General features: G+C 53.3%; 3 protein-coding genes across 8 annotated transcripts in view; 2 read left to right on the top strand and 1 right to left on the bottom strand.

Annotated features, from left to right (window-relative positions):
- Positions 1–1892, top strand: part of Mroh1 (maestro heat like repeat family member 1) — a 73137-nt gene extending 71245 nt beyond the window's left edge. For 4 of the 6 annotated variants that reach the window (XM_048454556.3, XM_048454557.3, XM_085679135.2 and 1 more), the window contains 6 exons: positions 115–303; positions 615–770; positions 867–1001; positions 1076–1178; positions 1255–1320; positions 1668–1892. In XM_048454556.3, the coding sequence (XP_048310513.3) occupies positions 115–303; positions 615–770; positions 867–1001; positions 1076–1178; positions 1255–1320; positions 1668–1753 (735 nt within the window). In that variant the 3' untranslated portion in view covers positions 1754–1892. The remainder of the gene's footprint in view (positions 1–114; positions 304–614; positions 771–866; positions 1002–1075; positions 1179–1254; positions 1321–1667) is intronic. The other 2 variants (XM_085679136.2, XM_085679138.2) reach the window with 1 other exon arrangement.
- Positions 1893–2022: 130 nt separating this feature from the next.
- Positions 2023–26797, bottom strand: Bop1 (BOP1 ribosomal biogenesis factor). Its single transcript, XM_048454561.3, has 16 exons — positions 26639–26797; positions 23891–24064; positions 15683–15763; positions 4762–4916; positions 4570–4687; positions 4397–4498; positions 4107–4319; positions 3869–4030; positions 3717–3797; positions 3543–3612; positions 3321–3453; positions 3044–3224; positions 2684–2972; positions 2512–2596; positions 2326–2433; positions 2023–2253 (listed from the first exon to the last, which is right to left on the bottom strand). The coding sequence occupies exons 1-16, from the start codon at positions 26729–26731 to the stop codon at positions 2100–2102; spliced, it is 2199 nt and encodes a 732-aa protein (XP_048310518.1). The 5' UTR covers positions 26732–26797; the 3' UTR covers positions 2023–2099.
- Positions 6107–8323, top strand: Scx (scleraxis bHLH transcription factor). Its single transcript, XM_085679177.2, has 2 exons — positions 6107–7050; positions 7945–8323. Exons 1-2 carry the CDS (start codon positions 6469–6471, stop codon positions 7981–7983), a joined length of 621 nt encoding a protein of 206 aa, XP_085535303.1. The 5' UTR covers positions 6107–6468; the 3' UTR covers positions 7984–8323.
- Positions 26798–26900: the final 103 nt, after the last annotated feature.

A 26900-nucleotide genomic window follows, 5' to 3' on the forward strand; every position in this document is an offset into this window, starting at 1 on the left:
TGGGCCAGCCCCCAGGAGATATGGCTGAGTATAAGGGGCAGCATGGGGTATTCAGCTGCTTGGGGGTGAGGTTTGCCTGTAGGGTGGGACAGGCTGAATACAGTGGTCTCCTAGGTGCGAGCTCATGGCCCCCAGCTCATGACGGCTATGGTCAGTGGGCTAGATGATGGTGACGAACCACACAGTCTGGTGGCCTTGGAAGCTATGGTGGGCCTTGCACGGCTGCTAGATCTAGTGGAGCCATGGGACCTACGTTTGGTGCTGCTACACACAACCATCCGCATCCGGCCCTTCTTTGACAGTGTAAGCTGTAGGGCACTTGCAGGCCTATCTTCACCCTCAGCCAGGTCCTATAGTAGATATCAGACACATCCTGCGGGAGTGCTGAGTTTTAAGATGTATGCTTACATCAAATACTGCTTTGCCTGGCCTGGCTCCCCAGCCCCAGTGATCAGATCCTCTGTGTCAGCCTCCAACCTCCTATACTCACTATTGCATACCCACCCCCACAAAGCCACTTTCAAATCCTTAGTACCAAAGTAGGGGCTCAGATTGCATGCAGGTCTCCTTAGAAAGAAAAGGGGGCTGTGGTGACATGGTTGCACCCCTGCTAGGAAAAAGTGGAGTTCAGGACTGCATCCATCCGTCTTTTTGGACACCTCAACAAGGCTTGCCATGGGAACTGTGAAGATGTCTTCCTGGAGCAGGTCGTGGGTGGGTTAGTGCCACTCCTACTGCATCTGAGGGACCCTCAGGCTTCAGTGGCCAGTGTGAGTGATTGTCGGGTTCAGGAAAAGGGTGCTGGGCTTGGCATGATTTCCCTCAGGCCTGGGAGAACTTGAATATAGCACTCCATTATATTGCAGGCCTGCAAGTTTGCCCTGTGCATGTGTGTCCCTCACTTGGAGTGTGCTGAGCTGGCAGCTGCCTTCCACAAGTACCTTCAGGAGGGCCGCAGTGTGCACTTTGGGGAATTCCTCAACTCCACATGCAAGCACCTGGTGAGAAGAGTGCTGTGGGAGACCCTGCCTGGGGTGGGCTGAGGACCCTGATCCTTGACCCTAGTGTTCTACAGATGCATCACTTCCCTGATTTGCTGGGCCGCCTAGTGAGCACCAACCTATTCTACTTCAAGAGCAGCTGGGATGATGTCAGAGCTGCTGCTCCCATGTTCACAGGTAAGCAGGCCTTTTTATTATTACCCCATCTCACCTCAAGTTTGTACACTACACAGCTTTATCCCACTTGCTTCAGGGTTCCTGGTGTTGCATGCAGAGCCTGAACAGAAGCCACAGGTGGACCTGGAACAGCTTATCACAGGTGAGCATGCCCCCAAATCCAGAACACATGGCCCTCTACTACATCCCAAACTTCCCATCTCTGTTGGGGCTTTGCTGACCCTGTAGGCACCCGCAGGGACTAAGTGATTTTCCTGGATTTCAGGGTTTTTTTTTTCCCCCCTGTCACTGGTGACCTCATCGTCTCTAGTAATTCACGGAAACTTCTTAACTGTTCCAAAAGAGCTTAAAAAACACTAAAAAAGGAAAAACTATCTTTCCGTTGGCTCCCGAGCCCTCCCAGCAGAGGCCCGTCTGTTAGGAAGGCAGTGGGCGGCCCCATGCACAGGCCGAGGCATGTGCACAACTGGCCCGTTCCTCTGCCCACAGCCCTGCAGCTCCTCCTGAAGGACCCAGTGCCTGGGGTTCGGGAGAAAGCTGCTGAGACACTGGGTCGCCTGGTGAAGTTTGCCTGAGGCTGATTTAACTCCTGCAAGCAATACGCCAGCTTATCCTGCCTAGAGGACTCTGCTGCCATCACATATGGGGCCAAGACTGCGGTGCGCTATTTATTGCCTAATAAAGCCACTTACACCTCAATAGGTGACAAACGTATCAATATCACTTTTCCTTCTGCTTAAGCTAGAAGGGAATCCTGAGGTCCCCTGGTCTGGGGTACCATGGGTCAAGCCTGAGCAGCTCTCAGGGTGGGGGGTGGGAAAACCAAACAAGAAGGCAGGAACAATGGGGATCAAGGATTGTATTGATTCTGTGTGTAGGCACACCCACCCCGTTCCAGGTCACCCACAGTAGTGCATCAGCCTAGCTGAAGAGTCGGATGGTGCCATCTGCCCCAGAGGAGAAGATCCATGGCTGTGTGGGGTGGAAGGCCACATCCAGAACACCCAGATCTCGGGTCAGTGTGTGCCCCTTAAGCACCTTGACAGGTACCAGCAGTGGGTTCTGCAGCAGGTCACTGTGGAAGAGAGGGATTCAGGACCCAGTGGGATGGTCCCATGGGAAGGGCTGGGCAAGGGTTAGCACTCACTTGTACACCATGCCATGGCAGACAATAACACTGCCATCGTCTGAGCCAGATGCAAAGAGTGGGTATCGGGGGTGGAATGCCACAGCCCGCAAAGCCTTCTTGTGATGCCTGTGGAAGTGTGCATTGACAGTGGGCTTCAGCTGAAGAGGCCCCTCTACCTACCTACCTCACCCCAACCCACCTTACCTCAGCACTTTGTATGGCTTAGTGGAAAGATCCAGGTCAAACCACACCAGTTTGCTGTCATAGCTGCCACAGATGATGTTGTCACCTAGGGCCAGAGCAATGATAGTATTCCTCACAAGACTTAGAGGGTTCATTCCCTGACCCTTACTTGAAGAAAACATGTTCCCCTCACCTGCTGGGTGCACAGCCAGGCTAGACACCCACTTGCAGTTGGGCATCAGCTTCTTGGTAAGCTCCTGGCGCAGCAGGTGGTAAATGCGGACGCTGCGCTGAGAGGCCACAAGCAGGAAGGGCCGGGTGGGGTGGAAAGCCACACGCTGCACCTGTCCGTGGCTGCGGCGGAATGGGCTCTGGCTGCGCCTCCTGCTCAGCTGGTGGATCAGCACCTGAGTGTGTCCTGAACTAGACAGCACCACAGCCAGGTAGTCCCCTCGCCCATGCCAGGTCACCTGCGTCACTGGCTAGAGAAGAACAATGCTGGCTGATTGTCTGACCAGGTCTGGCATGTTCCTATCCCCTTCCCATCACATACTTTGCTGTGGCAGATACGTAGTCGCAGGCCCCCCTGGCGTTCTTCCTCTGAGGCCTCAAGCCAGCGGGCTGGCTGCAACGTTGGCTCTTCAGGTGGAGTGAAAGCATCCAGCAGCTGGTCTGTGCTTCCCACCAAGAGCCGGTCTCCCAGGGCTGGGTTCAGAAGCAGCACTGCATCATCCCTACAAACCAGGGCCAGATACAACCCCTCCTCAGCATAATCAGTCCCCATTTTTCTGTAACCCTTCCCAATCCTACCACCATGACCCTAAACTTACATGGCTGCAGCTACTAGGCATATGGCGGGATTGGGGTTCCAGGCAATGCTCCGCACCACACCCCCAATAGGCACAGTCTTCATACAGCGGGCAGTAGCCACCTCCCAGAGCCTCACTGAGCCATCGTCCGAACCTGGATGTGGTAGTGAAGGCTCTCTGCACCTGAGCCTCTAACCCAGATCCCTGCCTCCCAGTTCAGGGCAGCCCCCACCTCAGGCCTACCTGAAGCTAGCCACTGGCCCCCTGGGGAGACACTGATGCAGCGGACAAGGTCACTGTGGCCCCTATAGACCTACAGAGAAGGAAGATTGAAGATAGACAGACAGACAGACAGACAGACAGACAGACACACACACACACCCGGGGACATCTGCCCACCTCTGATTCCCCACTTACAAGGGCCTGGCAGACAGGGAAAGGCTGAAGGTCTCTTGGCCGAGGGAGCTTAGGGATGAGGTCTTCAGGATCCACATTCACCTGGGGCAAGAGAGCACTTGGTCACTACCCACCCTATGCGTCCCCAGGACCTATGCAGCTGCCTCACATACCCTCATCTTGCGTTGCCGTGGGCACAGATATAAGTCAAGGCAGCGCTCAAAACGCTCCTGGATGAAGCGGCCATAAGCAGGCACTGTCCTCAGGCTGGGAAACTTCTGTGGCAGGAAGTTAAGCTTTCTCTCACAAGGTTCCTGGTGCATCCATGCCAAGCGCTGGGGAGACAGGAGACGAGTGAGAAAGGCTCAGGGAACATGGCTGGGGACCATACCCACCTCAATGCTGGCCCACCTCCTCCTCTGTGGGCAGGTACTCGGGAGGTGGGTTGTAAGACTCAGCATGGCCAGGCAAGGCCAGCTTGGGTGCAGGCACGTGCATCTTGTGGCGCCCCAACACAGCATTTGGATCCTCCTGGGCCCACAGGTCATAGAATCTAGGGGTGGAGTCTTGGGGCCGTCGCGGCTTGATCCAACCCATCTTGATGGCATGCACCATGCGAGACACCTGCACACAGAGCTAAGGTCAAGTGGCAGCATGGGAACCTTACAGGGTGGGGTAGAGAAGAGTGACGGGGTTCCCACCTTCTCCTTCTCAATTAGGGATGGAATGAAGCTACGCTTGTCAGCTGGGCGGTTGGTCACGGGGTGGATCATGATGTCACCACTGAAGAAATCCACAGATGGCTGGAAGATAAGCATAGTGTTAAGGTGGGAAGCTGCATGTACTTCAGACCCTAGGGCCAGTTGTTACCTACCTCATAGGGGTTGAAGCTCACATCTCCAAACTGGCCTCTTTGAAGCCGGTGTACCAGGGCCACTTGCTCATCAGTCAGCCGCAGGTCACGCCCTGTCATCTTGTCCTGTACAGTACGCCTGAGGGAAAGCCAGTCAGAGTCATACTTCAGGCCTGAGGAACCACACAGGTTCTGACCCAAGGTCCAACTCACCAGAAATCTGGGTCATCCATTTTGTCTAGAAACTGGTCCAGCTCATCTCGTGTCCGCAGGGGCTTGTAGATACGTTTGCCATCCAGGTCATAACCCACATGTGGGAAGTCATCATACCATGCCAGGGGCACATTGCCCACAGTGTTCCGAATGTCCTGTAGCACAGTCACCACGTCAGCACCTGTCCCTACCATACCTGATCCTCTTCAAGCAACCCAAGGACAAAAGAGCCACCCTAGACCAGCTTCAAGTGCCTAGAGGCCAGGTGACCCAAAATCTGCCCTAGCCCTGGCCCCAGGGTCTGACGTGGCATGGCAGGGGTGCTATGCCCCCTTCCCCCAAGCTCTCTGAGGCGCCAGAGCTTTACCTTCACATTTTCCACTGAAGCGATGCCAACCCTAGCCTCCCCCCTTATTGGATTCCTTGGCCAGGGCTCTGGGCAGCCACAGACAGAGATGACCTCATCGCCTATGGGCTCCCTCCCCTGGCAGAGGCCTTAGGCAGAAGTGGGTAGTTACAAGCCTGGAACCATGGGAAGACCCCACCCCACCCATGGGGAGACAAAGCTTTGCTTTGCGCGGCAGGTGACCAAGGACCCCCTTCTAGCTCTACTGGTCTTTCCCCTCCCACTTCAGTGGGCAGAGCAGCCACATTCCTGGACACACATTCCTGGTTTCAGCCCCTGCCAGCCACCACCCTCACTCCTCCCAGCCTGGGGACTGCTGCCCAGGCGGCCACTTCCTGCAACAGTAGCCACAGGGAGGAGGGGCCCAGACATAACTAGCACAGCTGAGTGCCAGCAGCCCCTCAGCAAGACCCTTTGGGCCCTGTCCCATTGCACCTGTCCATACCAGCCCTTTCCAACGAGTTCATCCCTCAAAATACCCTGTATAAAGTATGCTCTCCACCTAGGGGGCCACTTTCAAGTCGGAGGGAGGGATTGAGAAGTGCCGATCTTAAATATCCACTTAAGATCTACGTGTGCACCGGAATTAAGGAGCCCCATGGAGCACATAGCAGGGATGGGGGTGCGGTCTCCCTAGGCAGGATGGGTCAAAGTGGTAAGTTTCTGGTACACGGCACAGTTCATACAGTCAGGTGGTTCAAAACCTATATGCCCATCTCTAGAATGCCACTATTGGAGTTACCCCCCAACACACACACACACACACACACACACACACACACACACACAGGGCCTGGCACAACAAAAGACCCAAGTGCACATGGAAGGAGAGTCAGACAGGGTGTGGCCAAGCACTCGGGGCCAGGGCAGCTGGGTGAACTTAGGCATGCCAGGGGAGAAAGCCTCTTGATTTCTGATTTATCCTCTTCCTCCCTGCAGAATGGGTAGAATGAACACCAAGGTCTTGGGGCATCAGTAGCACCCCAGAAACTCCCCAACTAGAAAGATGCTCAGGACCGCCTAGGCACGACTATTAAAAAGGAAAAGAGGTGCACAGGCTCTGCATAAACTTCTCCAGGCCAGGGAGGGAGGCGGAGGCCAGGCGCGGGGGAGGAGCCGACTGCTATAAAGGCACTGCTCTGCTGGCGGCCCCACTCCAGTCTGAACACATGTGCCCGCGTCGCCCGGCAGCCGCCACCGCGGGGCGCAGCGGAGACCCCTGGCCCGGCGGCCTGTGGGGGCCTAAAGAGGCGGCATGAGCAGCGCACCGTGGAGCTGACGCCGCGCCCCCTACCCGGCCCATGTCCTTCGCCATGCTGCGCTCAGCGCCTCCGGGTCGCTACCTGTACCCTGAGGTGAGCCCGCTGTCTGAGGATGAGGACCGCGGAAGCGAGAGTTCGGGCTCCGACGAAAAGCCCTGCCGTGTGCATGCAGCACGCTGTGGCCTCCAAGGCGCCCGGCGGCGGGCAGGAGGACGGAGGGCCGCGGGGAGCGGGCCGGGACCCGGGGGGCGGCCAGGCCGCGAGCCCCGGCAGCGGCACACAGCGAATGCGCGCGAGCGGGACCGCACCAACAGCGTGAACACGGCCTTCACTGCGCTGCGCACACTAATCCCCACCGAGCCAGCAGATCGCAAGCTCTCCAAGATTGAGACGCTGCGCCTGGCTTCCAGCTACATTTCTCACCTGGGCAACGTGCTGCTGGTGGGTGAGGCCTGCGGCGACGGGCAACCATGCCATTCGGGACCCGCTTTCTTCCACAGCGGTCGTGCGGGCAGTCCCCTGCCACCGCCACCACAACCACCACCTCTGGCCAGAGACGGAGGCGAGAACACCCAGCCCAAACAGATCTGCACCTTCTGCCTCAGCAACCAGAGAAAGTTGGTGAGCAGGGCCGGGAGCACGGAGGGGTCCCAATTTACTCATCAGCCCACACCTGCCATGCAGAGCGGGGTGTCAGGCAGGGGCAGCATTCCCTAGTACCTACACCTGCCATCAAAGCTGGGAAAGGAGGGAAGGGCACATAGGCGCCACACCATTGGTCTTAAAAACCTGCAAATACAGGATCAAAAAGTAACGCTCAAGTAATGCTAAGAAGGGCCACCCAGGAGAAGGTCTGGAGGGAGGGAGGGCAACAGGAACTCATCCTGGCAGGGATGAGGGGGCTATTCCAGGCTTTACTTCCCAGCAAGTTGAGAACTGAAAGGAGCTGAATTCGGGAAGAGGCATATTCATAAACGCCCCATCAAAAGGGGAATAGTGCGCAGCAGTGAGGCAATCAGAGGGGAACCCCCAGGGGGTCGATGTGCCACCACCCCTCACCTCTGCAGCCCACCTCTACCCCAAAGCATAGGGCACCTGCTGTCCCTCCCCTGGTCTGTCAAGACCTGCAGTGGATGGGCTAGGGGAGAAGGCTTGAACTGAGAGATGCTGGCCAGCCATGATTTACTGCTCTGGCCCGCACTTGGTGGCACCGGAAAAGCAGGGTGAGCAGGGAAAAAATACAACGGCTTTCCCCAATCCCCATTTCCTCTCCAGACAGCACGCGCGAGCTCCTGGGGCCTGAACATCTGGGAAATTTAATTTTACAGTTTCGGCTGTGCAGCAGTGTACTCCCCGCCCCAAAATGCACTGGGGAGGGGCAGGAGCTGGGGACTGGGGTGCCCTAGCACTGGCCACCTGAGACAGTGCCCCAACAGGAAGCCAGGAAGGTCCGGGCAGTGCTGGGTGACACTAGGTCTCCACCCAGGCCCTGACACACCCCCATCCCCTCTGCAGAGCAAAGACCGTGACAGAAAGGCGGCGATTCGAAGTTAGAAGGAGGAGGGTCCACAACATCCAAGAGGTGATGCCTAGTGAAGGTGGATGTCACTGAAGAGTCACCGAGAGCCCCACCTCGGACCTGATCTGAGCACAGGTCCCCCAGGAGCACGCTCACCTGGCCAGACCTGCCCCAGCTATGAGCAGGGCCTATGAACAGACAGATGGACAGGCGGGCTATGGCTTGACTCTAAGTAGCCCAACACTTCCCAGGCCCACTGGAACTTCCCATGCTGACTCCCTACCTGAGCCAAGTGTTGGCATCTTGTGTCTTTAATATGATAATATAAAGTCTGAAAATTTTTGTATAATTAAAAATGAAACAGTATCTTCCAAATTGAGGCAGACTACCTTCTTGAAAGGATCTGAACTCACTATGACCCTAGCTTTCTCACCCCATCTTCCCAGCGTGAGGCATAGCAATGACAGGTTTAGATCACCTATCAAGAACTTTGTACCAGGGATCTGTGATGTGGGAGCAGGGCCAAAGGGACAGGGCAGGGAAGAGAGGGTGGAGAGGTAAAACAGAAGGAAAGAGGAGAGGACACAAGAGGCAGCAAGCAACACAGCAGCCTCGCCTCCTCACAAGGAACATGGGGGGGGGGCGACCAGACAGGGTCTCGGACTCATCGGCATTTGTCTCCCTAGCAGTGCTCCATTAAAAGTGGGTATAAGGAGAATGTAAGCAGTGCTGTCCAGCCAAGCAGGCCACCAGGCCTATATGGGCCTTAGGACACCATCTGAGTAGCAGCTACCCAAATGTCCCCACTGATCCCCACCTAGGCCCAGAGAGACATGGGGCCCACTGACTGCGAGGGCTTCTGCTCTGCTTCCAGCTGCACATTGGAAAGATTGCTAGCCATCCAGCACTCTGCCCTATCCATTCTCCCAAAGATCCCTCTGGCCTGAGCTTGATTTAGACCCTCGACAGGCACTGTGCACAGCTGGCTGGTCATTAAAATCATGCAGGTGACAATTAGTTGAGTGGTACAACAGAAGAAAGGCCAGGCCTGACTTCTGGCTGGGTGGTGGGTAGGGAAAGGCAGAGGGCACCAGGTGCTGGTACTGGCAGGCCTCCTGGTCCCTGGCTGGGGGGAGACCAGGTGTTGAGGCCTATGTGGGCATCCTCATAGGGCAGGACCAGCGTGGCCCCTCCTCTGCACTGAAGGGCTCCAGGGAATGCTGGTGCAGGAAACAGTGGTGTAATTTTGGAGGAAATTCTCAAAGCCAGAGCCATTAAGGCAGGGGTAGGGGCTGTGTCCAATCTGACAGAACTATAACAGGGTAGAGAGCCATAGCGGCAGGTTTTGTTCAGAAAGAAACCCAACCCCAAATTTCCTCTCCTTAATCCTGTAGGAGCCCACAGCTGCTCACAGGGAGGGAGACAGGGCACACTCAGTCACTGCAGAAACTTCCACAGTCCAGGAAGCCACAACCTGGAGGTGCAGCTGGGGCTGAGAGAAGCCACTTTCCCTTCTCATGTATTCCTTATGCAAGGCTCTGGCCAGCTTCACTTCCAAGCTACAAGCACCCTGTGACAGACACTGGGTTGAGTCCAGAGTCACAACCTGGCAGGGTGCACCTGTATCTGGCAAGTGGGTACCAACCACCACCAAGGACCCTTGCTGACCTTCCTCCTCTGCTAGATACGGGTCTCTTGCCCCTCACATTTCAGTACCTAGGTGCCAATCTCCCACACAAACCCCAGGAGGACCAGTGACTAAGTGGGTACCTACTTCTGTGGTCAGAGTGGCTGGGCCAGTGTCAGGAAGAAACCAGAGGAGCAGGCATACAAAAGGCTCTGAGAGAAAGTCCCCAAATAACAAACTGGAGAATACAGGTAGGAACATTTGTCCATATGTAGAGGCTGCCAATCTGAGTAGCAAGCATGGCTGGGGACTATGGGGCCACACAGAGGCCCAAATGATGCCCAGCTAGCTCCAGTAGGCATCTCATGACCTAGAACCCAGTAGAAGAGGAAAGAGCCAACTGAGTGATTAGGGCAAAGCAGAAGAAAGCAGGGAAGTCCAGGAGCTGGCAAGCTTGAGCTTCAGCAAGACTGAATGGTAGGCCAGAGTCAACCAGACAAGAGCTGGAGGCTTGGGTGTCAAGAGGGGTCAGATGAAAGGGAATGAGCTGTGGGGCCGGAAGGCTCTCCAGAGACGGAGAGTTGGGGTGCGGCACGCGCCCGGCCAAGGCCTCCACTGCAGGGCCTGACTCTGAAAGCGGCTGCAGCTTGGCCAGCCTCAGGCCCGGGCAAGCGGCCCAGCCACTCCCTGAGCTGCACCGGTAGCAGTGGCTGAGGGCTTGGCCCGACAGTCAGCAGGAGGAGGGGAGGGGAGGGGCGGGAAGAACACTCCGTCACCCTCCACTGCTCCAGATTCAAACCAGACCGGGGGTGGCACAGTCCATTCCCATCCTGTGGCTCCACGTGAGTCCACAACAGCTTATGGCCAAAGAGTGGCAGGTGCTCCCTACCCACCACAGGCCCTGGCATCCTTCCCAGAGGGCAACTTCACCCTCCACCACACTGAGGAGCTGTGGGACAAAAACCAGGGGCTCCCTTAGTGTGTGCCCCATAGAGGCAGCTGAGGGGGGGAGGTTGGCCCAAACCATGGGCCAGCAGCCACCCTTGCGAGCTGAGCTGGGCTGGAAACATTCGGCTCAGCCTCAGCTGTCAGCTCCCTGTCCCCAGCCTGGGGAATGAGCTGCTGGCGGCACCACATGATTCATCACCAGGCCTGCCTGCACCCCAGGCCAGCCACCCCCGCCCTGCTCAGCACCTGCAGGCTGCCAGGAAACACATGTGACCCCTTTGGGTCAGACCCAGCACTGAGACCCCAGGCCAGGCTGGTGGAGGACAAACAGAACCAAGTGCCATGATTTGCGGGGGCACCTAGCCCCTAGGAAAAGCCTGTGGGTGGGTCCACATCCATCCCTCCATCTTATCCCATCTCCTTCCCCCCACTCCCCCCACTGCACCGGACACAGTGTCGGCTGGGACTTTTCCGCTCTCGATGAGCCCCCTCCCATCCCCCTCCCCAAAGTGGCTGCAGCTGTCAGGACCGCAGATTGGAACTGCAGGTATGGGGCTGGCCCGCTGCCCACCTCCCTCCCGTGTCTGTCTGCAAGAGAGGAAGCCAGCCCACCTCTGGAATCCTTCACTCTCTCCTCGTTCTGCCTCTCCCACCTGTCCCCCGGGAGCATGGGGTCAGCCGCCTCGCTCAGTCTCTCTCTTCCCCGGCCCCTCTCCGATTACAATGCGGGTAGTGTTCACTGTTGCTCAGCTCCCCCTGCACCAACCACCTTCTTGTCTCAGAGCTCACGGCCTTCCTGTGCTGCCACCTCCCCCTCATGGGGTGTCTTATCTCTCCAAGTGCTCAGGACTAGCCAGCTGGCCTGGCCTCACATGCCACACTGACCCCAACAGAAGGTTCCAGATGGGATGCTAGGCTCTGACACATACACTAGAAGCAGAAGCCTGTTCAACAGACCAAAGGGAGACAGACAGTACAGTCTCTTTCTGTTCTGAGGCCAAACCACTGAGACCCAGCAGGGGTTCACCAGGCAGGTACCACCTCCAAACCTACCATTTCCTTACCAGACTGCTTCCGGTCCCCCATGCCCTCTATCATGCTGACCATCACTTGAGGAACTGGCTGAGCCCACCCGAGCTACAGACACCTAGGTACCTACTATTGCTTGCACCTCTCTAGCAGGAGGACAGAGAGCCAGAGTCTATAGGACTTGTGGAAGACATGGTACAGAAGGAAAATAGCTGTCGAGGTCCAGTTTGCTTGTTCCTCTCCTGGGGCTACTAAGAATCAAATAGTGTTCTCCCTAGTTCTGTAAGCAGGAGACCCCAGACATTCCCACAGGTACTAGAGTTGGGCACAGGCTCGGGGGTTTATCTCTAAAGGCTAAGGGCAAAGGTCTTTCTGACTCTCACTAAGTCAAGTTCAGTTGATGCTTTAAGTAGTGAGGTGGGTCCAGAGCACCACACAAGCTGAGCCCCTCAGACTTTAGACATTCCCAAAACCTCAATATGGACAATTTTCCCTATCTCTAGGCACTGCCCAAATATATAAGGTTGCTGAGTGATTCCTGTCCCAGCAAGTCAGTCCTGGTCCTGTGTAACCAGCCTTCTCAACAGGGTACCTGTTTAGGGCCTCTAACAGCTCACTGTAACCAGCATTCCTTGCCTTTCAAAAATCTGCCCTTGTTGCATTCCAGACCTGCTCTCCAGTTGTCTCCTAGCCCTAGCAAGAAAATATAGATCTGAAGTAGCCTACCCTTACATGCCAGCCAAAGCCAGGACCAACTCTAACCTCTAGGAGAGACTCATGGCTTCCTCCACATGCTCCTATTCCACCTTCCTCCAAAGGCTTGGGCACTCTGATGCAGTGTGGCTCTTAAAACCATCAGGTCAACAAGATCAAGAGATGGTACTAAAGGTCTATCTACCAAGTACACAGTACTCACAGAGATGTACATGCCCAGTCATCACTGGTGAGTCCCTAGGTTGGGCAGCCTCTGTGGGATGGGGCTAGACCTGAAGGATTAGTCTGAGTCTGGCCAGAGGCCCCATTTGGAGGCAAGCATACAACTAGCCTGGGGTGGATGGCCGCCAGAGCAGTCTGTACAGATCCGGGTGCCTTCTACAAACAGCAGGGAAGGCCACTCACTAGCTAGAAACCTGAGCCCACAGGCTCCCCTGCCAGCAGTAACACAAGCAAGCATGGAGAGAGTAGAGTGCACACAGGGAGGCGGCCAGGACACTGCCGGCAGGCGGGGGTGGCCCCGGAGGAGCAGAGACCGCCAGCGCACTGGAGGCAGCTGCCGGTTCAGTAGCTAGGAGAAGCCATTAACTGCATTTGGCGAGAGAGCAGAGGGGATCACAGGTTCTGGATGCAGACAGGCCAGGCCATGTCCCTGTGGGATCCTGAGTTATAGACTGGGCAAGGCCAGGGGGTGGGGGTGTTAAGGCCCCAGCCCCAGGCCCCTCCTGGCCAGAGGTCATCCAGGAGATGGCCCCAGGCCCATTGCCCTCGGGGCCTGAAAGGATACTTGCAGGGAGACCAGCTCTTCCCAGACTTTCCAGGCCAAAATTCATGACTCCCCTGAACTCCTCATACTGGCCACACTTCTTAAAGAACAGGGCTGTAGGCCTGCTGAGCAGACGCATGGGCTTCTCTACCTGACCAGGACTGGCCTTGGTTTCTCCTAGTTGCTTGATACATGAGGAGGGGTAGCATTGGCCACTCACCCGCCCTTCCATCCCAGTTCACCTCCCAGGGGTCCCAACTACTGGATGAGATCACGTCTATGAAGCCCCACTGCTGTAGGGAGATGAAGTGGCCATGTGGGGGTGGGGCAGTCACAGCACAGCTGCTTCTCAGTCACCCCCCCACCCCACTCCATCCTCACCATGCCTAGCAACTCATTCAGGGGGCTCTACCCCCACTCAGCTGAGTCCATGTCTGTGAATCTAGGGGAAGAGAAGGAGGAGCCAGAGTACAATCAGAAAACAGTGATCCAGGCTGCTTGGTTTAAGAGTCAATGATGACAGAACACTGTCAAATGACAACAGGGCTCAGAAGCCCCCATGTTCCCAACCAAGGCCTAAGAAAAGGACAAGGTTATCAATGGGGCACTTTCCACCTTCAAATGGCAGCAGGCTCGACAGGCTTTCCAGTACCCCTGTCCAGAGTCCTGTAGGAGGTCCGGTGCCTACACAGCTAGCTCTGCTGCATGGCTCAGGACAGTCAAAAATCTTGGGGTTGATACCACTGGTTCCCACCAAAGATACTCCAGAGGCCCAGAAAAATCTCTGACCTTTGTAGGTGCAGAGCAACCAGGCACAGCCACAAGAACACAGGCCTCAGTCTGAAGGACCCGAGATGTATGATAGGGGATGTCTATTACCCTCTGGCCTCTCCATTAGGCAGCCTGAAGCGGGCTGAGCTCTTCTCTTCTGACCTGACCTTTAGCCAGGCACTGATGGTCATGTCCCACTCCCTCCTAGGCCTATCCCCTCAGCTGTAGCCACCTTGCTCTGAGAATAAGAGAGAGCCAAATGTGGCCTCTGAACGAGCCCCAAGCAGACTCTGGGGAGTTTGATGTGGCATCTGGAAGTAGAACTCTGTGGTCCCTTCCAGCTGCTGGTCAGCTACACTGGCAAGCACAACAGACAGGCATCTCTACTACTGTTGAACTGTCACTCAGACTCACACATGTGATATTTATCACAGTACAGGAGAAAGGAAACTGCCCTCGTGTCATGTCACAGCACAGCATGAGGTCGCCCAGCCTTCCCCAAGGGCCACTGGACAGGCCCATTGGGGCACACCTCCCTGAGGGCAGGCAGGGTCAGGCAGGCCACTTGCAAGGCATTGACCAGTTCTGGAAGCCCCTCCCCCGACTCCTATTCTCCATATACAATCATCGATTTCTCAAAATACCAGGCATAAAAAAGTAGCCGACAGGATGTGGCTGCCGACAGCCAGGGCCCCTGGGGGGGGAGGGGAGACAGGCAGGGAGCCGTGCTGTGCGGCCCCCCTCACCGGTGCGCCCGCTGCTCCGGCCAGGAAACCAATTTATTTTGTTTTGTCTCTGTTCTCTGAACACGCAGCAGAGACTGGATCGGGCTGTCGGCCAAGGCTCCTGTAGACACTGCCAAGAGAGCTTGAAGGTGGGGAGGAAGCCCAGCCAGAGAGGGGGCGCGTGTCTCCCCGAGGCCTCAGGGACAGCCCCTGACAGGCAGGCAGGAAGAGCTCCTGAGAAGAGGACCCATCCCTGCAGGCCCCACACAAAAGCCAAGATGAGACACCCAGGCTCACATTCTGGGCTAGACAGTGGCCACCGCTCAGCCCTGAGACCAGGTCTCACCAGGGAGGGACAAGTTGCCAAGCCCACTGCCTTTGTATGCATAGCTTCTCAGGGCTTTCAGACCCTGCTGGCAATCTGGACACATCTGTACCTTCTCAAGGGAACCCCAGCCTAGCATAACACTTTACTCTTCGTGATGTAAATTCCCTGTCCTAGATAGGAAAGTCAGCAAGATACTACAGCAGCCCACTATGGCTACTGTGGGGAGCTGTGATACAAGGGAGCACCATAGAAGGGAGCAGACAAAGCCACCAGGAGACCATGAGATGCCCTTGGTACTACTGTGCCACCCTTAGACAAGGTACGGGCTGACTCACATCAATCCATGCCTGCCACCCTTAGCTCTGAGTGCCAACACAGGCTACACCACAGTGAAGGAAGCAGCCCTGGCCACTGTGGCCACCCTTAGCTCTGAGTGCCAACACAGGCTACGCCACAGTGAAGGAAGCAGCCCTGGCCCTGCTGTGCCCAGACAGACAAGATACTGCTAAGCCATGTGCAGCCTCTCCCCTTTAACCTGGCAATGACACATGTGTGCTGCTTCAGTCCTCTGTCCCAGACCCCCAAATTGTTCTTCCAGATAGGGAGAATGCCTGAGCCAGGCCGCCTACTCGGAGTGCAAGCAGCCTCATGAGATGCTGGCTCTCACAGACCACAACATGGCCCCTTCAGGAAGGCTGGAGAACACCACGGTGCTCTGCTAGTCTGAGGTGCAGCACCTACTCTGGGCTCCTTGAGGCACTAACTCAGCCCCAGCAGGAAGACTCTCATTCCGCGTAGCAGGAAGTCACACTCAGCCAAGTCCTACCTCCTCATCAGAGCTGTCCTCTTCATACTCATCTCTGGTCAGGGCTCCCATCTCCTCTGTCCTTGGACAAGTGGGGCCTGCCTGTGGAGAGAAAGGGAGAGAGTTACTTTGGGGGTCCCTGGGAGCCCTCTGACCATCAAGAGGACCTAGCACACAGCCCAGCCCCAGTCCTCTGGTTAACTACTTGAGGAGAACCACTTTCCCAATGCTGGAACCTAGATCCAAATAGCACATGAAACATTGTGCCACCCCAAATCTGAGTAGCCTCACCCCAGGATGGAGGCTGTCCTAGATCCCAGCATACTTCAGACCACTGTATCCAGGGCTGAACCACCCTCTGCTCTCTAGTACTCAGAGACAGTGAGTGATACTAGGTGCCAAGCCAAAAAGAAAAAGCTACTAAGAGCAGTGGAAAGCAAACCCAGTCATGAGGTTGGCTACCCACTCACCCACACCACCACCACACTAACGTCAAAACCAGCTGCTCTGGCCCAGGGTCAAAGGTCCCACAAATGGTCCTATTGGGCCCAGATGCGGCAGAGGAGACTGTTCGTACCTGCTCAGACCTAGGGGCAGGCAACACAAGGAGAAGCAGAAAGAGAGTAGTGCCACCACTGGGGTAATGTCAGCATAGACAGATGACATAAGCCATGGGGCCTGTCAAAAGGGTCACCTAGAACCACTAAGAGAACCACATTCAGGACAGACACACTGGCCAAAGGCCTAAAGAGATGCCCACACTCTCAAATGACGAATGCCCCAGATCCCAGGCACCCTCCACACCCACCACAGCTGCAACAGTAGGCAGACCTTGTCCCCTGGTCAGAGTGGGTGCCGCTGAGGATTCACACTCCAACCTGGAAAACAGATTCTGCCTTGACCAGGGAGGCGGATAGCTCAGACCAGATCGGGTTTATTGGCAGAACCAGAACTGATGGAAAAAACAGGCACACCTCTCAGCCGAGGGCAGTAAAGTGCTTGGAGCAGGAACCCCGGTGTGTGGGCGCCCCCGCCCACAGTTCCACTCTCTTACCCAGGCAAGAGCCAAAGGCCTGCTCTCCCTTCAGCCTGTTTTTCCCTTCAATATAAAGAAGGATGGAAGACTAAGTTTTTCTCCAGGTTTGGAACAAGGCAGGATTCAGTTTCCATATCTCCCCCACTTCCTTGCTATACATCAAAAATGGGTTGCAAACCCCAGCTCAGAATAGGGCGCCCACACTCAGGGCCCCAGCAACACAACTGGCAGGCATATCTGTCTCTGACTGAGCTCTGCAGGGCCCTGGGCGGCGGCATTATGACACTAAGCTCCTCGTCAGTCACTGTTCCCAAGGCAGGTGCCTACAGCCCTGGCCTCAGGTGGGGTCCCCAACATCTCAAGTCTCCTCCCAAATGTTATCTGCCAGGTACTGTGCCTACATGAATCACAGCAGCAGTGCTTACAGGCCATGATCAGAGTCCTGTGGGAAACAAACTTGACAGCCAGCACTATGCTTGTGTCCTTACTGTTCCAGTGCAGGAAGGACAGTGAAGGGGAAACCTGGGGACCCAAACATAAGCAGGCCTTTGACAAGGGCTAGGATCTCCAACGGTGAGTGAGGCTCAGGAGTTCCCTCTACATAAATGCTCCAAGGAACAGCAGCTCTATTCAGTACTCCATAGCTGCAGGGCACGCGATGTCCACTAGAGGGCAGCACCGACACAGAGCAACAACCCAGGGACCAGCTCCCAGAGGGAAATGAGGGCCCTGGGCCTGTGGAGGTTAGACACTCACTCTAAGAACAGATTTAGGAAAACACAATTTCTCAAATTCTGTCCCCTCTGGAGCCTAGCGCTGTCTCAACCTCTTTCCCAGATCCAGCATCCTGAGCACTGGGTTTACAGGTGTACATCTGTTTTCAACTTGAAAACTAGGGCTGGTAAGATGGTTCAAGTGGTCAAGAGCACTGGCTGCTCTTCCAGAGGACCCAGGTTCAACTCCCAGCACCCATGCGGCAGCTCACAACTGTCTGTGACTCCTGTCCCAGGGGATCTCATGCAGAGACATGAGACATGCATGCAGGCAGAACACCAAAATACGTTAAGTCAATAAATCTTTTTTTAAAAAATTAAAGATGACTAAAATATCCAAAGCACAAACAATGGAATAAGGTACCGGCCACTCTTAAAGCTGCTAGTTTCCTCTAGGTTGGAGTCCTTTGCAGTCTGGCTGTCTGTCTACACACCTCTCCCAACACAGAGAGATGGTGAGGTCTGCGGCTAGCAATCACTGTGCAAAAGGACACACCCCTAAAAAAGCTTATAACCTAAACCAGGCTCCAGAAGCCTTGGCTAGTTTGGGAAAATGGCCAGGTGTCTCCTGGAAGGGACTGAACGAGATCTCAGGCCTGAAATCTTGCCCAAGCACCACTTGGTAGTGGAGCAGTGTGCAGCCTCAACCAACAGCAACATTGCCATCCAATGAGAGGCCAAGTGGCTGGTGAAGGAGCAGGGTATGAGGTAACAGAAAGGCCCAGAGAGATCGAGAGATCAAAGAGGCATTAAGAAGCCAGGCCTGGTGGTGCACACCTTTATCTCACCACTTGGGAGATAAAGCAGAGGCAGGTAGAGCTCTGTAAGTTCAAGGTCAACCTGATCTACAGGGCATTTCCAGGATGGAGGAGTTACACAGTAAGAACTTGTCTCAAAGTGGGAGGGGTGGACAGTAAGATATATACAACATTAACAGAGGCAGAAAAGGACTACAGAGCTGGCCAATATACGGGAAGTTACCCCCACTGAAGACAGCATCAGGAATCAGGACAGCTAGAGACCAGGTTGGTGTTGGGAGAGCCATAGAAGGAGGTGATCACCAGGTACTGAAAAATAGGTATAAAAAAGGTCCCCCAAAGGAGCCAGTAAGCCAAAGGTGACAAAGGAATGGGTGTCAGAAGTGCCTCAAGAAAGGCAGTTCCTGTCTCCTCTAGACCTTGACCTGAGGGCTCTGCCAAGTCCAAGCTGAGAACAACTACAAAGACCAAACAAAGACAGAGACGTGAAGGCTCCCAGAGTCTAGAATGGCATCCAAATGAACAAGCTTTTTTTTTTTTACATAATTTATTTACTTATTTTGCATGTGATGCATATGTGAATATAGGTACACGTGAACCACAATACACATGTAGAAATAAGAGGACCATTTGTGGGAGTTGATTTTCCACCATGTGGGTTTTGGGGATCAAATCTGGTATTCAGGCTCAGTGGCAAGTGCCCATATTGGCTTAGTCATCATTACACTGGCCCTGAACAATCTTCTTAGAGTAACAGCAACAGATTCTCCTCTGTCTAACCTGGCCACACTCCACTGCCACCACCAACCAGGTATAGGCAAGGCCAGAGGCCATGTCACCTCTTCTAGGAAGCAGGCCAGGGTCAGCTAAGGCAACTTCACATACCTTCCCTGTGGTGCAGAAAAGAGGAGCCACTTCCAGAATGCCATGCCCCAAGGCCAGTGCAAGGCATGCCAAGACCGCCTGCACCCCCCTTCCCTTCCCCCCGCCTCCCTCTCCCTCTCTCTCTCTCTCACACACACACCCCAAGTCCCCAACACATAAAGTTCAAATCTAGCATACTACTAGTAACACAAAAACTATGCATAAAGGAAGCTGAAGAATCCAGTGTCCACAGCCAGGCATACACATCCTTAATCCCAGCATTTGTGAGGCAGAGGCAGGCGGGTCTCTGAGTTCGAGGCTAGCCAGATCTACAGAGTGAGTTCCAGGACAGCCAGGGCTACACAGAGAAATCTTGTCTCAAAAGAAAGAGAAAAAGAAAAAAAAAAAAGAAGAAGAATTCCCATTCCAGCAAAGACCCTAGGCTGGGCAGTAACAAGACCTCAGGCCACTACCCACATCCGTGTCCTGGGCCAAAACAGAAAAGGATAGAAGGAATTATGTGAGTAAGGCCCACTAATGAGCAAGGACTGGCAAAAGGTACCTAGTTCTAAGGATACTGTGTCACCAGAGGCTGAAAGCCAGAGAAAACAAAGGATAAAAAACTGTTCATGAGCCAGGGCATAGTAGCACACACCTTTAATCCCAGCACTGTGGATGCAGAGAGACAGGCAGATCTCTGAGTTTGAGGCCATTCTGGTCTACAGAGTGAGTTCCAAGGCAGGGCTATAAAGAAACCCTGTCTTGAACCCCATCCCTCGCCAAAAAAAAGTAATTCAGAAAAGGCCTAAGGTGTCTTAGTCAGCAGATGTTTACCATTAAAGCATGAGAACCTGCAATCAGATTGCTAGCATTCACGGAAAAATCTAGGCTTGGGTCAGGAGGATCTCTATGAGTTCAAGGTCAGCCTGGTCTACTTAGTAAACCCCAGGATAGCCAGAGCTACACAGGAGCCCTTGTCTCAAAAACAAAAACAAGCTGGGCAATGGGGCACATGCCTTTGATCTTGGTATTCAGGAGGAGGCAGAGGCAGGAGGATCTGGCTCTGAGTTGAGGCCAGCCTGGTCTCCAGAGACAGTCAGGGCTATGGAGAAACCCTGTCTCAGGAGAAAAAAAAGAAAAAGCTAAGCATGGTGGTGCATATCTGCAATCTTAAGGCTGGAGACATGGGAACCGAAGACCCTTGGAGCTCTTTGGCCAGCTAGTCTTGCCAATGAGTTCCAGATTCAATAAGAAAGAACCCGTCTCAAAACAATACGGTGAGGGTCTCAGGAGCAGAGGTAGGCAGATCAATATGAGCTCTAGGCTAGCGAGAACTACAAAGATTCTGTCTCAAGAAAAGAGGGTGGGGAAATTTAAGGGCCGAAGGGACAGCTCAGCGAGAGCACTTATTCCTCTAGCAGGACACTAGTTCAGTTTCCCGTACCCACACCATAACTCCAGTTCCAGGGGCTTAATGACTTCTAACCTCCAAGAGCATACACATGCACATAGTGCACAAAAATTTCATGCAAGCACATACACGTACAAACAAAAATAATAATAAAATAGGGTAAAGAGAAAGATACCCGGGGCTGGAGAGATGGCTCAGCGGTTAAGAGCATTGCTTGCTCTTCCAAAGGTCCTGAGTTCAATTCCCAGCAACCACATGGTGGCTCACAATCATCTGTAATGAGGTCTGGTGCCCTCTTCTGGCCTGGGACAGAATATCAGAATATTGTATACATAATAAATAAATATCTAAAAAAAAAAAGAGAGCCAACATCAACCTCCAGCATCCACATATACATGTACACACACGTACATACACGTACACACACACACACACACTTAAACCAAACAAAATGAGCTGGAGAGATGGCTCAGCAGATAAGAGCACTGCCTGCTCTTCCAGAGGACCTGGGTTCAATTCCCAGTACCGACATGGCAGCTCACAATTGTCTGTAACTCCAGTTCCAGGGGATCTGACACCCTCACACAGATATGAATTTGGAGAAACACCAATGCACATTAAATAAAATAAAACTAAAAAACAAAGGGCAGCAAAGTCTTTCCTAGCCCTGCACTATCACGCTCACCAACAATGGGGTCTGGCTGCTCACACCCTCTGCCATGACCAGACATCCTATGTAAGGGACCCAGGGCCCTCACTTATATCAGGCCTGACAGAAACAAATCAGAGCAGATAAAGCCTGACACAAGGCCAAGTGCTTGTCAGGGAGGATCTGGGAGAAGAAAGAGGTGACCAGGCCGGGGCAGTGGTGACCACAGGTACTTTAAAGCACAATCAGGCAGTGAGACAGCTCAAGAGGAAAAAGACTTGCTCTGCAAACCCCACGGCCTGAGTCTGATCCCCAAAACCCACAGTGGAAGAAGAGAACCAATTCCTACAGATACCCTCAGACATCACACACACGCTGCGGCACAAGCACACCTGTACTCACACATGTAATATCAACAAATAGAACATAACTACAAATCTTTATGCTCTTCTCACCCCACCACAAAAGGCTGCCCTTCCTAAACCTGAAGGCTGCTTTACCCGCTAGAGGGAAGCAGCCTATACTGAGACTTCATGGCCCTGAACACATGGTTTGACAGCCATGAAACTCTGCCCACGGACTGCTCATTTCAGAACGGGAACATAAGTGACAATGTCCTGCATGCTCTCATTAGGAGCCATATCTAGGACTCAATATACAAGATAGACTCTGAGTGTCAATTTCCCAGGACAGAATGTAACAGACCCTGTAGGACACACACCCTTCTGCCCTACAAGATGACACTACAGCGCAGGGACACAAACCCTTCTGTATCCTGCCCCACCTCTGACTTCCATGAAATGACTCTTAGACAATGTACAGTTCTGGGCCAGGCAGGGAACACCTGCTCCCTCCTTCAGAGTCTGTAACAGAAGACAAGTACAAGAGCAGGGAGGCAAGGGGTGTTGGTTCAAGGGAGCTGAACTGACTAGCTGGGAGACTTCCTGGACACCTGCTCCGCAGCCCAGCCCCAGAAACCCACAGCTCCTATACCACACTCCACCAGATGGCGCTAATATGTGGACTCCAAGCCTGCCAAGATACCTCCAAGGCCAGCGGCTGATCTCTGCATTGCCCGAGTTATATGGAAACCTAGCAAGCCAGTCTTGTTAAGGGTGGCACTAAGTCAGACCTCTCCAGTAATCTGAGGAAATGCTGCACATACCAGGATTCTTACCTTTTCTCACATTCCTGCAGGGTAAAGACAGAAACAGACTTTTTGATATAATGGGAACAATAACATATGAGGGGGGAGACCAACCACACATACTTCCACACCAAGTTTTTAAATGTTTTATGTGTATGTCTGTGTATCCCATGCCTGCTAGAAGGCTTCCCCATCAGTACAGCAGTCCATCGCCCCTGGTTCCCAGGGCAGCTGGCCCATAGACAGCTGGGCTGGCTTCCAGCAGCTCCCGCTTTTGCAGAGGCTAGAAGAAGACATTGGAATCCCTAGGACTGGAGTTACTGATGGTTGCGAGCTGCCATTATGGGAGCTGGCAATCAAACCCAAGTCCTCTGGAAGAACAGTCAGTGCACTGAACCACTGAACCATCTCTCTTCAGCACCCTCTCAAATACATGTTTTAAAAAAATCAAAACTGGGCTGGACAGATGGCTCAGAGGTTAAAGGCACTGGTTGCTCTTCCAGAAGCCCTGTGTTCCATTTCCAGCAAACACATGGTGGCTCACAACCATCTGAAATGAGATTTGGTACCCTGAATGTCTGAACACTGTATATATAAAAAATAAATAAATCTCAAAAAAAAAAAAAAAAAAAAGGAGCAGAGAAAAAAAGGAGTTGAATGGCCATCAATGGGAAGAAATGGCCAAATGCTCACAAAACTACTCAACACCAAAAGAGAACAAGATGTTACCCGCTGAGGTGTGGTAGAGGTCTTGCCTCCCCTGCAAGGCATTCTAGGGTCAAACCCCTAGAACCAACAAGAAGAGTAACAGTGGGGAGACAGAGAGAAAGGGAGGGAAGGAGCAGGAGAAGACAGGGAGGAAGAAATAAGATCACTGGTGCAAAATAAAAAAAAAGATCACTGGTGCACACTGACTATGGGCTCAGTGAATGACCCTGCTCAATCGAATAAGGTGGAGAGGAATCAAGGAGGACACCAACATCAACTCTGGGCTCTACACGCACACTCACCCTCACGTACAAGCCCACACACGAGAACAATACACCTCACCCACACAAAACCAAGGCAAAACAGAACAAAATCCAAAAACAAAACACTTAGCAAGAGGAATGGTTAACCCCTCCCCAATCTTACAAGCCATGGTCAACATTTCTTCAACCTACCATAACCGAGACAAACTAGGCCTATTCTTGGTTTCCAACGTGACAGCAAATTTGATTAGCCAAAGTCATGATTTCCAGAACACCAGGGCCACTGAAGTGTAAGCCATCATAAACCAGTTTGCAGAATTCTTTGAACTGCTGCATTTTAGTCAAATTAAGCTTTTCTTTCATTTTTATCAAGCAAAAAGAAGAGTGAGTGCAGCCTTCCCCATCAGTACAGCAATTCATCGCTGCTGGCTCCAGGGCAGCTGGGCTAGCCTCCAGCAGCTCCTGCTTGTTCTGCTGGACATTCTCGCTAGCAGTGGACTCTGCCTCTAGAAACTCGGTCTATTCCTAGACCAGGCATCAGCCTACCGTCCCATAGACTCCCTCTCGAACTGGGAGGGGCAAAGACACAGGAGAGCCCATGGAGGCTCCCCCCCACCCACCTGTGCCTGTTCCTCAGAGGTCTCCTCCGTTCTCTCGGCGTCCTTCTCACAATCGGCTCCATCCACTCCTTCATCGTAGTCCTCACTACTATCACTGCCAGAATCTTCAAGGCCTGAAAACACACTCTCCTCGCTGTCGGAGAGACTCGAGTCAGAGCCGCAGAGGAGAGGGGGCTGCAAGGAACCACAGTGTTTAATAACAGTGTTTAATAACTGCCACCTAGCAGGCTTGCTAAGCCAGGAACCACACACAGCAAAGTTGTGCCCCTGGTCACATGCCTCCACCTGCACCAACACCATCCACCCAACCTGAGCCCTCATCTCCTGCCTGCTGACAGAACCTACCCCCAGTACAGATACACCAATCCCTAGTGCCCTGCAACAGAGAGACCTTTCAAGGACTTACAGGCTTTTTGGAGCTCAGTTCCCACTCATGTGTCACCAAAACCAATTTTTCCCTACTGACAAACTCCACACCCTACCCTGGCACCTAAGGGTCCCAGAACTGAAAGGTCACTAGCTAGGAATGGGGCTGTGGACCTGGGAGGATAAGAAACCCCTGAAGGCTCTGACTAATTGCAGTAGAAGCTTCTTTACTTTGAGGACAGGGACCAACCACTGATGGGCAAGTTAGAAAGTTGAAGAGGAGTGGAAATGAACTGAAATTTACCCATCAGAAACTAAACCTGTGTGTTGGTTTGAATGAGAATGGTCCTCATATGCTCATATATTTGAATGTTTGGTTCCCAGTTGGTGGAGTATTTAGGAAAAGTTAGGAGGCGTGGCCTTGTTGTAGGAGGTGTGTCATTGTGAAGGGCTTTGAGGTTTCAAAAGTCCACACCAGAGCCAGGCAATCTACAAGAGATAGTGCTAGGAAAGGCTCCAAAGCTACACAGAGAGACCCTGTCTCGAAAAAACAAAAACAAATAAACAAACAAAAGTCCACACCAGGCTGTCTGTCTGTCTGTCTCTCTGCCTGCTGATCATGATGTGAGAAAGCTTAGTTACTAAAAGCTCTTACCTACTGCTCCAGTGCCATGCCATGACTGCCGCCATGACGGTCACAGACCAAGTCTCTGAAATTGTCTGAGCAAGCCTCCAATTACACGCTTCCTTTCTGTTTGTTTGGTTGATTGGCTGGCTTTGGTTTTTTGAAGACAGGGTTTCTCCGTGTAGCCCTAGCTGTCCTGGAATTTACTTTGCAGACCAGGTTAACCTTGAATTCACAGATATCCGGCTGCCTCTGCCTCACACCTCTGCCTCCTGAGTGTCGGATTAAAGGTGTGCACCATGACTGCCTGGCTACACATTTGCTCTTAAAAGTTGCCTTGGTCATGGTGCTTCATCACAACAATGGAACAATAACTAAGAAAACCCACCTGTTCTCTTCTTGGAGTAGAAATAATTCTCTGAGTACAGCCCCATTGTCTAGAGGCCATTTCACACCTACCACAATACCACATGCATACATTGCGAACAGGTCTCTATCACTGGGCTTCAAAAGTTGAGCAAGAACTTGAACAATCTTTAGGAAGCACAAGATTGTAGAAATTTCAATTTCACTGTTTTTCCATAGGCTAAGTATTGTCTAATCGGTTTTTGGATTCATGGTTTTGTTTTGTTTTTTTTTTAAGATTTATTTATTTATTTATTATGTATACAGTATTCTCAGTACTCTGCCTGCAGGCCAGAAGAGGGCAACAGATCTCATTACAGATGGTTGTCAGCCATCATGTGATTGCTGGAAATTGAACTCAGGACCTTTGGAAGAGCAGGTGGTGCTGTTAACCACTGAGCCATCTCTCCAGCCCGTTTGTTTTTTTGTTTTTTTTGTAACACAAGATCTCATCATGCAACCCTGACTAACCTAGAACTTGATATGTGGCCCTGGCTGTCCTCAAACTACCAGAGATCCACCTGCCTCTGTCTCCTGAGTGCTGCGATTAACGGGATGCGTGCCACTGCCACTGGCTAACTCTTGCCTAATGGTTGGAGACTCCTCCATTCCCAACTGTTCACAGCTCAAGTGACTTCTTACTTGCCTAATGGTTGGAGACTCCTCCATTCCCAACTGTTCACAGCTCAAGTGACTTCTTACTGATATCTCCAAAATCTCAGCTGCATACTTTTACTGTTCATAGCACAAACAACCGACAGCTAAGGAGTTATTATTATCTAGAACTCCATGTAGGAAGCAGTTTGGGTACACTTCGCAAAACATGGGGGACAGCTTAGAGAATCCAATGAATTGTGGAGTCGTCTGTAACGGACATGGCTGAGCATGCCTTTTACCACCAGGGTTTGCTGGAGCCCCACCAGCAAGCCCTGCGAGGAGCAGCAATAACTCCATGACAACCAGTGCTGGATGCCCTGGGTCCCATCCAGGCTTCTATATTCTCACATCCTCTTTTGTTTCACAACACAACTTGACATACTGGCATGGGAGCACAACTAAAATCTTTTCTGGGGGAGGAAGCACAGATGGGAAGGTTCAGAGAATGTGGTAAGGGGCACATAAAGGTCTCCTCCTTCCTTAACACGGCTCAAGTCACAGAACTACTCCGGGTTCCAGGGCCCCTCGGCGCAGGGAGTGCTCTACAGAGGTTTCCAAAATAACACCCCGGGCAGGACGAGGATCTTCCGGGCTGTAGGCGCCCCGCAAGACACCAGACACAGAACCACGGCCCGGCCTCCCTGGCCTTGCCACGTGCATCCCCGGAGGGATGCAACCAGCCACCCCGAGATTACCTCTTGTGGCTGCGGCTCCTGATCGGGTTCCAAACGCCGCTTCCCTGGCACCGAGGCCGGTGACATGTGGGATTTACCACACGCCCCCGCCATGCTGCGCCGCACCGGCTACCGACAGCCTGCCGCTTCCGGCAGCGAGCGCGCCTCGTGTGCCCTCAGTCAGGCCCCGCCCAACCAGGCTCTGATTGGTTAGCAATCTTGCGCAGCCGTACAGAGCGGTGGGCCTCCCAGGTGCGGGGCCAGTGACGTGGGCGGGGCAGGT

Source organism: Myodes glareolus, chromosome 19, assembly GCF_982192425.1.
Source record: "Myodes glareolus chromosome 19, mMyoGla1.1, whole genome shotgun sequence".
NCBI classification, from domain to species: domain Eukaryota; kingdom Metazoa; phylum Chordata; class Mammalia; order Rodentia; family Cricetidae; genus Myodes; species Myodes glareolus.

Excerpts from the sequence above, each read along its gene's own strand:
- Scx (XM_085679177.2), top strand. The coding sequence starts at position 6,469 with ATGTCCTTCGCCATGCTGCGCTCAGCGCCTCCGGGTCGCTACCTGTAC. Across the intron at positions 7,051-7,944 it reads TCAGCAACCAGAGAAAGTTG|AGCAAAGACCGTGACAGAAA; the intron begins GTGAGCAGGGCC and ends TCCCCTCTGCAG.
- Bop1 (XM_048454561.3), bottom strand. The coding sequence starts at position 26,731 with ATGGCGGGGGCGTGTGGTAAATCCCACATGTCACCGGCCTCGGTGCCA. Across the intron at positions 15,764-23,890 it reads CCTCTGAGGAACAGGCACAG|GCAGGCCCCACTTGTCCAAG; the intron begins GTGGGTGGGGGG and ends TTCTCTCCACAG. Across the intron at positions 3,613-3,716 it reads TCCCTGTCTGCCAGGCCCTT|GTCTATAGGGGCCACAGTGA; the intron begins GTAAGTGGGGAA and ends CCTTCTCTGTAG.